Raw genomic sequence first — 12,443 nt, 5'->3', positions numbered from 1 at the left:
ATTTGATGTGTGTATATGACGAAAAAGGTCGTGACAATGTCTTCCTAAGGCTTGAAGTCCTATCAGGAACTTTTCCCTTGAGTCTTCGCAAAATAACCCATAACCACTCGTCTATAAGACGATGGTCTTGTGCCATAAATGCAGGACATCAAAGAAAAATAGGAATTGGCTAGAATTTTTAGAAGGGTGAGTCTCAATTCTAATTTTCTAAGACGGTCAATAGGAACTCCTAGAGCTAGATCCTAGGCTCCTAAGGAGGAGAAGAGAAGACCTCACAAAAATGAGGTCAACAGTAGGTGACACATATTTCTAAGAAACCAATTGGAGGTTGAGGTTTTTTGTGGTGAGCCCCCAAACTAATTATTTTGCACTATGTGGATGATAGCTCGTTTCAGTTCAAATGAGGTGGCTTCTACGGTATGATTGTTATTACTCAAATGAATTTCTCTTACCGAAGGATTGACATACTCCTTAAGAGGTCTGAGGTGTTCTTCTTAGGTTGGGTTTGCCCTTTCTCTTACATTATTTTGAGTTTTTTTAAGTTTTTTGTTTTTTTTTATGGTTCTCTAATTTTGAATCGTAAGACACAAATTCAGTTAGTTCAGTCCTACGCACACAAGCCTAGAAGTAGCATGTGGGAGACCCTCAACTAGTAGGTAACACAATACAAAAGTAAAGTTTACTAAAATAGAAGTAAAACTGAAAAATATGCAGAAAGTAGAAAACAAGAATAGCATAATGTTTTTTTTTGGATATTCTGACACATAAAATAACAAATAAAATACAAAAAAAAAAAAAACAAAATAACGATTTTCAAGTCTAAACCCTCACGCTTCAACTAAAATCTTCTTAAAATTGAAAATTAAACGTCATTCCAATTAACAATGTCAAAAACTTTATACGGTTGAAGTGTTATGAAATATTAATGATATAGGCAAGTATTCGTACGAACCAAGTAGTATGCGGAATTGAGTCCGTGTATTAATCCCATGAGGAATGAGTGACTCCTAAAATTTAGAAGAGTTCTAATCTATTGGTTTTGAATCTAGCCCGAAGATTCAAAATTTGGTGATTTTAAAGTTTCTATTCCTAAGTTTTGTAAAAATTAAAACCTATAATTAGTTTTGAGTTTGAACAAGTGATAGAAAATATCTCTTGAATTGGCCCTATGTAAATTAGATATATCTAAGTGATTCTAATCAAGTTGACAATCAGGAAAAACTGTTTTTCTTAGCCTCACCCGGTGATCATAAAAAAGTTGAGATTTTATATTATAGTTAGTCCCCTAACCATGAAAAATCTGTGTTTGCAAATTTATCTACACAATTCCACCATCCTAATATCGATATTTCTATTTTGTTAGCATTAGATCACATCCCATTTTAACATTATATGTAATAAGTTTAGAAGTTAATTACGTGCAGAATCTTAAGCCATCAACTTACAATCAAATTACACACAATCACATACAAAAATAGTACTAATTTGCGTAGAATCCAATTTAAGGAAGAAAAAAGTTTAATTAATGCTTATTGCAAATGAAAACAACGCAAATTTCATTGCAAAAATTAAAGTAAATAAAGGTTAATACGATCTCACCGATATTCTCCTTTAAATTACATGAAGTTAGCATATAATCTGTGAATTTTCATCCACTTTGAAGTTTGAATATAATAATTTCACACACAGACACACTTATTCTCTCTCAGGAGAACTCCCACAAAGTCTCACACTTCCAAGGATCTCTCCGGAGAAACGTCATTTAAGACTGTGATAGTTCTCTGGTGATTCCCTTCAGTCTCTATCTTCTTACTCTCGATGTCACTCGAGGGTCGAGTGCTGAAAAAGGAGGCCTATGTGCCACAAAAGGAGGCCCCTGCTTCCTTCCCATGTGGCGCCAATGTTTCCCTCGCTCACTGTCTATCTCTTGTAGGTGGCGCCTTTGCGCCACTAAAAGTGACACTTATATTCTGTTGTGGTGTGCCGATCTCTCTGTTATGGGAGTGGCATGGAATGCTTCGTGGCACAATGGTTTTGCAATTGTGGAGTTAAGGTACACAGTGTGGCGCCTTGGTGCTTTCAAATTTAATTTTTTTGGTTTGTTTCAAGATCTATAGCCTGCAATTAACATAAAACACTTGGAAAAGCATACATATGATACAAATACCGAAAGAAAATGCAGAAAAATATGATAAACGTCACAAGTTTCACACTCATCGATTACCACAAAAAATTTGAGAATTTTGTTATTAATGCCATAAAAGTGGAAGTAAATACGAAAGTTGTTGGAATAACTAGCCCTTAGTGTTTTACAAGGCTACTAAAGGAGTGAGCTAACAAAACTTCAATTTTTATAAGAACTGGATAAGAATTATTACAACAAAAAACAATTCGAACAGAAGAATATGTGAATCCAAAATAAAGAGAGTTATAAGAATAGGAACCACCTTAAGGAAATTTATAGATTCATAGAAAAGGCTTGCGACTGCAGGATTATAAAGGGACCTCCTAAAGGTCAAACTAAAGAAGCTCCTTAAAATAACACTAGTGTGTTGAACTAGGAGCCATCGTGGAAGCCTTTGGATCAGTTCTCACCTACTTAGAAAAATTCAACTATGATTTATTGTTTAGTTATCTTCTTTAAACTTCTTTGGGCTTATCGTCGATTTTCCTATGAAGGTATCCAAAAATCATGACATTTTTTGTCTTTTTCTTCACACGGTAACTTTTGTATCCAATATTATTAGTAGGTATGATGTCACTAACAATAAAACTCTGGGAAGAGATCATTATGACTTTAGAAAATATGTAGATGACGATAAGCAAGAAATAAGCGGAAAAAGAAAATTCTAAAGAATATAATGACAATTAATAGTATAAAGTAGATAAAAAACATAAAAAATTAGACTAAAACATGTATTTTCTTGGAAGTTCTAATTTATATGTATTTTTGCCTTCTCGTATGACTTTTTATGGTTCTATTTTCATTATAGTTACTTTCTTAAGAGTGTTTAGGCAGAAATATTATTCATTTAAATGCAATATAACCTTATTATCCTCTTTGTCTTTCATGTATCTTCTATTACCATGAACAATAGTTTTATAATTAATAAAAACATCCTTATGTGAAATATTTTCATGCAAATCATGTATATTTTGTTAGCACGGCAAATTTATTAATTTATGACTTATTAGGAAGGTCAACTAAATTTATGAGTTTTTAGTAACTATTTCAAATGATTCACTAATGTGAATATTGAATGATATCGATATCCTATACCACTCCTAATAAAACTCTCGGGATGTAAAATTTATCTTTTATTTTATATGTTATATAGGGGAATTATAGAAAACTTCATAGTCTAGGTACCCCACCTTAGTTTTCTTGTTTATAAATATGAATACTAATGTGCGTGAAGATATTAATGAATGATATTTTATGAAAGTTTGTCCTTATTTTATCGCTCACCACCTTTTGCCTTGTTTCCCACTTAAATTCACTCACTTTCCTCTTCTATCATCCCTTTTTTGTCCTTTTCATCCTTTTTATTTTTTTTGTAGTTACCTTTGTGTTATCTACCTTATTATATTCCTTCATTATTTACTCCAACCTGTTACTTCTTAGCAAGCAACCCATCAGCAATATCGACTATCACCTATTCGTCACCTTCCTTAAATTGAATGGCTAAACCTCGCCCTTACTTGGATTGATTTGCTAACTCATGGAAATAATGCAAATTTATATTATCATTTGCTTTGAAGGGATCAATTGATATCCAAACAAAGGTCTTTTATCAAATAAGGTTTACTATCTTTGGCTTTCCCTCTTAGGTTGTCATTGAGTAGTTTAGATTTACATGCCCTTTATTTTTTCTACAAATATTATTAATGGCTTTCCCACATTTTTGGATTTTTCACTTCATTTCCTAGCTTACTATTATTGTTGTTATCAAATGGTGTGCATTGTTGCATTGGCAAATTGACCAACAAGTGATGTAGCTAATTGTATGTCGGCTTAATTATGTGTGATTTTTAAACACATTTTTTTTTAATTTAATTTTTACATCAAATTAGCACCAATCCTCCCCATCCGTTCATCTAGTTGCGAGCTATTTGTATGTTATTACATCCAAATTATCACATGCATTTATTTATTTATATTTGGGACTACACTATTTATTATTATAATAGTCTCTCATTATTGGGGACATTCTTCTTTATTATATGTCCTTTGATTTTTCTCCTCTTGCTTATATATAAGCACATTGTATGCTTATACAAGGACAATCATTATAGATATATTCTCTTATAATTTATTCTTCCTTCTACTACAATATCAGAGTAATATGCTCCTTTCATTTACTTTTTTTAATAATTCTAGTCAAATCTTGTACTACTGAAAAGGCACATTTGAAGTTCTAAATGGAAAGGGAGAATGCTTGTACAACTTTTCATCCCCTCTTTTCTCCTACTAAGAAACCTACATTACATCTTCCCCACTCTTTTTTCAATTCTCAAGTGTTCCAGCAGAGGTGATGTACCTACAGGCATATAAGAATTAAATGTTTGTTCTGGTGTGATGGCGTGGATATACCACATATTAGAATGAGAGCACTACAAGATGAGATTATAATTACGGAGGCAAAATAAATATGGAAGATACCGAGAATTTTTTGTGCCAAACAAAACTTGTCTCATTTTCAAGCAGAATGGCCAAAAATTAATAATGAGGCTCTAGAACACATCATTGGAGTAGACAAATGTGTTGAGATATCCACTGGATTTCCTATCTTAATATCAAGGGGGAGAAAGTAGGATGCCCCACAAGTACTTCCCTCAACACCGACAGATGAAGATGGTGATGAGATATATTTCTCTGGCAATGACTTAACCTTCTTTCGAAGAGAAGAAAGGAGGAGAACCAAGATAAGACCCTAGCTAGAAATACCTTCCTCACAGATATATGGAGGCACAACCACTGGAGAAGCTCATGTTCTCATTCCTAGAATCATACAAGGGGTGAATTCACCCATTGGCTAATGTGTCTTCCCTTGAAGCTGCCATCTCACTGCTCAATATTAAGTGCCACTTGTTCTTTATTACACTGAAGGAATCTTTCTTGAGGTGATTTACTCTCCTATCTTTGTGAGTAAACCACTAAATTCAAAAGGATGTTCTTAATTCAGTTTGTCGGTGTGCAGAAGCTAAAGAAAAACACTCAAAATTTGCTTCGAATGCGGTAGCAGTCCAAACAATCACTAAGGAGCTTCATGATTAGGTTTCTGAGTGAAATGTTGGACCTGAAATGCCTTGAACCCACTGTCACCCACGGTATATTGTCCCAGTGCCTTAAGGAAGATTCTTTTAGATACATCGTTGGCTTTTAGTAGCCCAAGACAGGGGTTTAGTTATTAAACTTACCAACAATCATGTTGTTGTAGAGGATTATAATAGTGAGTCTGGGCAGTCTTCAGACTGGCGAACTGAGAAACAACTTTGAGGGAAGAGTTTTTGCACTTTGAGGGAAGAGTTTTTGCAGCTCAGCTATAAAAGGAGCTCTACTTTCGATAAATGAGAATGCAAAGAGAAAATTCTCAGAGAGGCTTTTAAAGAATAATAGACAACGGGCATTTGGGAGATGATGAAACAAACGAGAGAGATACCCATGTAACTGCACATAAGAATGACCGCAAACTTCAATGCAACCCCTACCAATTAAGGCTCTGCTAATGATGTCAATGGTTGAACTAGTTGAACCCAATGCCGATGAAGGCATCTGGTCATTTGCATGACACCAAGAAGTATTTTGCATATGATCGTAATCATGATCATTATACAAAGGAGTGTTGATGTTTGTGAAATCTCATAGATTTGATCAAGTTAAGAATATTGAAAGAATTTGTGCTTATCGAACTAAGCATAAGCAGGACTAGGAAGGCGCCCATAATCGAAGAAGGAATGAACCCTATTGAAGTACATGAATTGAAGCATTGTAAGCGTGGTTGTTGCCGTCATAGAAGGAAAATGAATTGAAGCATCTCACCAATTCATCGTCAAATGATTTTGGTTCATTGAAGTAATCTCGACCAGTTCATCCAAACTAGGTGCATCGTCCCCCTTGCCCATTACGTTTACTAACGTTGTTTTATATGCTACTAGTAATCCCTGCAATGCACCATCATGGTTACCCCATTGATAGGCAACTAGCAGATCTGGAGTATCTTGATAGACATAGGGAGCTCAATTAATATCATTTTCCAAAGTGTCTATAATAAAATGAATTGCGGGAATCTTGCTTATCACTCACTTTGCGCCCATTATTTGGCTTCCCAACAGAGCGTAAGAAATTTATGGGCATGATGGCCCTGCCAGTCACATAGGGAGAAAAAAAAGTAATACATAATGATGGCCAATTTCATTAGTCACCGTGGACTTGCTGACATCCTATAGCGTCATTTTTGGTTACCCGCCCTTGAGCCCTTTTGATATGTGGTGTTTACATATCACATCGGTGTCAAATTTCTTGGATGTGATAACCTTTTGAGGAAATCTTCTGTATTTGAGGATATGCTACCTGAAAACAATAAGCCATACAGAGGAGAATACTTTGCACTTAGGCATGCATTGTAGTAGAGGTTTGGAGACTATTGAAGTTGTTGAATAAGCGCAGTTAGTTGAGGGGCGACTTTATAAAACTTTTTTCCTTAGCACGTTTTTTTCGACAAAAAACTATAAAGCTAAACTGATTTCCATCTTGAGGATGCATGTCGATGTGTTTACTTGGTCGACCGAGTAAATCTTAATCATAATTATTGATATGACTTGCCTCAAACTGAGCGTGCACCTCGATGTTCAACCTATAAAACTCAGGATCTTCCTGGTTGAATATGGCTGTGAATTTACCTCGAGGATCGTTAATCGCTCGAAAACTGATTCAAATTTTGGCTCGAATTGAGATTGAATTGAAATAGATGAGCCTAGCTATGAGTCAAAATTTTGGATCAAATTTTCTTCATGCCGACACCAACTCGACTAGAAATCGGATCATTAGTAACCCTAGTGATGTTAGGGCTATGAATTTAGTGAATTTATCTCCAGGATCATTAATAGCTTGAAAATTGATTTGAATTTTTGCTCGGATCAAGATCTGATCGAAATAAATGAGCCGAGATATGAGCCAAAAATTTTGGATCAAATTTTTTTCAAGCCGATTTTGAGTCAACCCCTGCTTGGCTCGAAATTGGATCATTAAAACTCTACTATTGCAATAGTGTTGGCTGGAACCTATTTGAAGGGAGGTGCAGAAGTTCTTTGAGCTTGGATTCATTAGGGAGGTTCAGTATCTCATCCAAAATGTGAATGGAAAATAACGAATATGTGTCGACCTCATGAACCTCAACTTGTTCTACCTAAAAGATAGTTATACATTCACTTGAATTCACACCCTGGTCAACTTTGTGATTGGCTGTCCAATGTTGAGCTTTCTTAATGTCTTCTCAAGTTGCCATTAAATTATAATGCATCTTGTGGATAGCAATAATAGCATTCATTATAGGGGATTGATTATTTTATTATAATGTAATACTTTTTTGCTTATAAAATTATTGGGGTGATCTATTGCTGGATGTAATTTTTAAAAATAAAAAATGATGAATATTTGAAGTGTATATTGATGATGTGTTGGTAAAAAATAATAATCCTTTATAAGACATACAAGACCTAAAATAAACCGTCGTCACTCTCCTGAAATTTCAAATGAAACTAGACCCACTCAAATGCACTTTCAAAGCCCAAACAGGAATATTTTTAGGATTTCTGTTCACCCTGGATGGGTTCAGAATGAACCCGGAGTAGGTGCAAGCAATCTTAGACATGCCCTTGCTGAGTGTAAAGGAACTACAAATGTTAACATGTTTACTTGGTGCCCTAAACGGGTTCATTTCTCGCATGGAAAACAAATGTTCAGTTTTCATTAAAACACTAAGGAACTCCATGTGATTCATTTGGGACGATGATTGTGAAATAACATTTAACCACTTGAAGACTCTTAATACTTGCTATTTTTGCTTCTGCCCAATGCCGTGGGAAGAACTCCTATCATACCTAGGAGTTGGTGAAGTGTTTGTTAGTTCAATACTGGTTAGAAGAGAAGGGTGCATTTAGTTCCTTGTTTGCTATGCGAGCAAAGTTCTAAGCGGCATCAAACTGAGGTACCCTATCACAGAGATATTGACATTCACCCTCATCGTCACCGTAAGAAGGCAACAATCATATTTTCAAGCACATCCAGTTTGCATCCTCACTGACCGACCACTAAAGTCTGTACTTGCCAAGCCTAATCACTTTGGGGGACTACTTAAGTGGTTTGTTGAGTTGAGTGCATTCAACCTCAGCTACTCGCTTCGAACAACCGTCAAGGCATAGACATTATCACATTTTATGTTCGACTTTTCGAAAGAAGCGACACCCCTTGAAGAAATTGTGTGGAAGCTTTTCGTCAATGGCGCCTCCAGTGTGCAAGGGTTTAGCGTTGTACTTGGGAGCTCTGTTGGAGTCATTCTACCCCATGCCATACAATTTTGGTGGCCCTTGACCAGTAACTAGGTAGAGCATGAAGCAGTAATCATTGGCCCGAGGTTCATGATGGGGATATGCATCCAATGCTTTGCAGTACTCTGACGCTCAATTAATCGTGCACCGTGTTAATGACCAATATGAAGTAAGAGAATAAACGCTTCAGAGATTCTATTCAAGATGAAGACCAAAATAAATAGACTCAAATACTTCAGAATTGAGCATATCCCCAGAGAAAGAGAATCAATTTGTTGCCTTCTACCCATGATGGGAAATCTTTAGGTAAACTTTACTATCACTCATATGCGTGAGATAAGCTGAAATTGCCTGCATCTATGAAAAACTCACCCAGGAGAACGTGAGAGTATTTTGGAAGGCATGCCTTGGCGAACATGACTCTTGATCAAGAATACTTCTGACTGTCATTCTGAAAGGATGATGAAAATTTTTCGAAGAAATGCCCTCAATGCCATAAGCATGCACTACCGAAGCTCCAACCCTTACACAAACTGTAGCCAACATCCAACCCCTGGCCCTCTGTCATCTCAGGGATGGACCTTCTCGGCCCGTCACAGTAAGCGAAAGAATTCATTAAAAAAGCATGCTCTCACTTGTTGGCAACAACCACTTTATGACATATATAAGTTTTTTATCAGGAAATTGAATTCTAGAAAGACAAAGAATAACACATAAAACTAATTCGAAGCGGGGAAAAATGAAGATTTAATTTCATATTATTAGATTCCATAAAGTTCTCTACTGAAATATGACATTTCTATTCAATTTTATCATATAGACAATCATGCTGTTGAAATAAAATAATTCAAGTAGTTTTAAAATTAGTCTCAATGAATTATGCATCATTAAGTTCAACTAGTCATGTAATTTTAACCTTGTTGTTTCCTTTTTCAAAGTCATCGAAGTGACCATGTGGCTGGTCTTTATAATCAATGAATGAAAGATATTTTTCTTTATATGAATGTTTCATATCAGTCAATGAAAAATTATTTTAATATCCACACTTCATTGAAATATTTTCCATTAATTATATTTTAATAAGTCAACTGCTTGGGAATCAAACATACTGTATTAAAAAAAAATTAAGTGGTTTGTCCAATCTGAAAATACTATAGGATTATACCTCCCATCAAATGTAATGTTGGAACTCTCAAACTCCATGATAATAATATTGAATTGTCTTGACTTGAAAGTAAAATTGGTTTTTATCTAAATTCTTAAATTATCTGGACATTATGTCTTATGTCTAGAAGATGTTGCGATGCAATCTTAAGCTCTAAAATTAACTTTGATGTTTGGTCTATGGTTTCTTATGTAGATCTCATATAAGATGTGAAAGCAAAAAATAGAACAAGCATGTGTAATTAATTGAATTCAAACTTTTAAACTTTAAATAATGATTCATTGTTTTTATGATAATTAAAAGACAAACACGACGGAGATCAATTTAGATGAAATCTAATGGCCTTCTCTTATAAATAATAATTAGAAACTCAATGTCAAGAAAGCCACACAAATCTCTTGAAATTAAAGCCAGTGCTTTCAAATCAATAACAAAAGATAGAAGAATAAAGAAGTATAAAAATATAATTTCATCAAAAAAATAAACATCAAATCTGTGCAAGGAGATAAGTACCATTAGAATTTTGAAGTATATCACCGGATCGAATAATAAAATCTTGAAAAGCTGAATTTCACCTTTTTAAAATTTTTTAGTAGTATTTTTGATGTGATATGGAAGATTTGAGTGGTATAAATGTCCAATGCGAAGTTTAGGTGTTAGATTTGTGAACGCTCCTTTTGTTTTTTGTTAACTAGTTTGTTTTCTTTGTGCTGCCATCTTTGTTGAATTATACTATCGTTTTGAACCATTGATTTCCCTTTTTAATGCTTGAAAGTAGAGGTGTAAACGAGTAGAGCTAAGCTCAAGTCACTCCCTTGCGCTTAAGCGCAATTAATTAATCAAGTTTCAGCTTGAATTCGAGCTTAATTTTACGAGTTTGAGCAGGGTTGTTTATTGTAAAATAGAGAAAGTAATTTGATTATAGTTATTGTAATAAACCGGTAAAAAGAATAATTAATTAGAGAAGAAATAATAATAAATCACTTGACATACAAAAGTAGAAATTTTTTTAAAATATTTTTTAGTAATTTTATGTTGAAACTCTTAAATTCTAATATATAACAACAATAACTAACATTTATCCCACTAAGTGGGGTCGGCTACATGAATCCTTTTTCTCCTTTAGATCCTATTGAGGGTCATATTTTCATTTAATTTTAATAGATTAAGATCATTCTTTATACAATATGCCCAAGTCTTTTTAGGTTTATCTCAAGTCTTTTTAGGTTTATCTTATCTCAGTCTTTCTTAACATAAGTCGAATATAGAACATCTACTTTTCTAATAGGATCATCAGATAGTCGACGTTTAATGTGATCAAATCATTTAAGACTACTCTCTCTAATCTTGTCCACCACTGGAGCTAAACCAACCCTCTCTTTAATTTTGTCCGACCATCTCTTAAATTCCAATATATTTAAGTATATTTTATATTAATATTATTTAAACAAGCTGAAAGACAGTCAAGGCTTGCTCAAGCTCAGCTCATTAATTCGTCAAGCTTATCTCTTGAGTTATTTATCAAACCAAGGTTAAGTTGGCTCACAAATCGGTTTGACTCAACTCTGTTAAACCTTGGAAGCCCCAAAAGTTTTCAGGATAATTCTATTTATAGAATCAACTTTGCTTGCACTAGCATGCAACATAATGATTAAGGGTGTAGTATTCCACCTTGAGATCGTGGGTTTGAATCATACATCTTGCCCGGTTGGCTTCACCTTCTCTAAAAAAAACAAAAAAACTAACTTTGCTGCAGACTGTACATAAATTGCTCATCAGGCACCAATGACAAGGTAAAGTCTACTTTTGGTGATTGACAAAACCATTCCTTCTTTCTCTTCCTGAAAATTTATCTAATCATTTTCTAACTTCTAATGCAGAAATCCATGGCAACCTTTCATCAAATTTAGACTGTTTTATTTATTTTATTTTGAATTTTTATCTAATGCAGATTCTAGTTGATTCTCTCTTCTTTTATGTATTTTTCTGAACTAAATGTCTTCCATTTGTAGGGACTTGTGAAGACAGCATGAAGAGAGTAGCCTTATTGTAGTGCCCGCTATACTTGCAGAGCTACTTTGTTATGTACACTTGTGGTTGTTTTTATGATTTGGTCCAATAAATTAATCAAAACTGCAAAATTGTCTGCATTTATTCGAATCAAAAGAAGCAGGCTTTGATGTAAATTAAATTCACTCACATTCCAGTGAACCAAACTTTATAAATTACATTTGCATCAAGCAACCTCTTGAAGTGAAGGTGAAGGTTTGAATGAATATAAATTTGATAGGAAGGGTTAATACTGACAAAGTGGTGTATTATTTTGACAAATAATATCTGGCATGTAATAAATAATGTTAATAATAGCGCAGGATTTTCTGATGCTGATTTTGTTCAACAACCCTGACAAAAATGATCAATGAATGCCACATAATGTATATTATTTTGTTCAAGTTGAGCCTTAGTGTTCAATGTATATTGTGGAGCACATTAAATTTATGGTGAATGTGTCATGGGAGTTGAAGGTAGGGCTGTTAATGATACAAATTCGAGCGGAGCTGCGGTCGGCTTGAAATCGGCTCCTGACTTGTTATATTTGATTTCGAGCTGAATCGGCTCGAAATTGAAATTGAGTTGGCTCGAAATTGATCAGTTTTAGCTCAGAATTGGCGATTCAGCTCAAAATTAAAACTAATTAGCTCAATTTAAGTTATTTGGATCCATTCTA

At 34.3% G+C, this 12,443-nt stretch overlaps 1 protein-coding gene across 2 annotated transcripts in view; it reads left to right on the top strand.

Annotated features, from left to right (window-relative positions):
- The window catches only part of LOC110034174, a 40,106-nt gene extending 27,971 nt beyond the window's left edge, over positions 1-12,135 (top strand). For both annotated transcript variants that reach the window (XM_020738476.1, XM_020738470.1), the window contains exon 4: positions 11,728-12,135. In XM_020738476.1, coding sequence (XP_020594135.1) covers positions 11,728-11,748 — 21 coding nt within the window. In that variant the 3' untranslated portion in view covers positions 11,749-12,135. The remainder of the gene's footprint in view (positions 1-11,727) is intronic.
- Positions 12,136-12,443: the final 308 nt, after the last annotated feature.

Source organism: Phalaenopsis equestris, unplaced genomic scaffold, assembly GCF_001263595.1.
Source record: "Phalaenopsis equestris unplaced genomic scaffold, ASM126359v1 Scaffold000002, whole genome shotgun sequence".
In the NCBI taxonomy this organism is placed as follows: domain Eukaryota; kingdom Viridiplantae; phylum Streptophyta; class Magnoliopsida; order Asparagales; family Orchidaceae; genus Phalaenopsis; species Phalaenopsis equestris.
The sequence above is the reverse complement of the archived record's forward strand: the minus strand, read 5'-3'. Positions and strand labels throughout refer to the sequence as shown.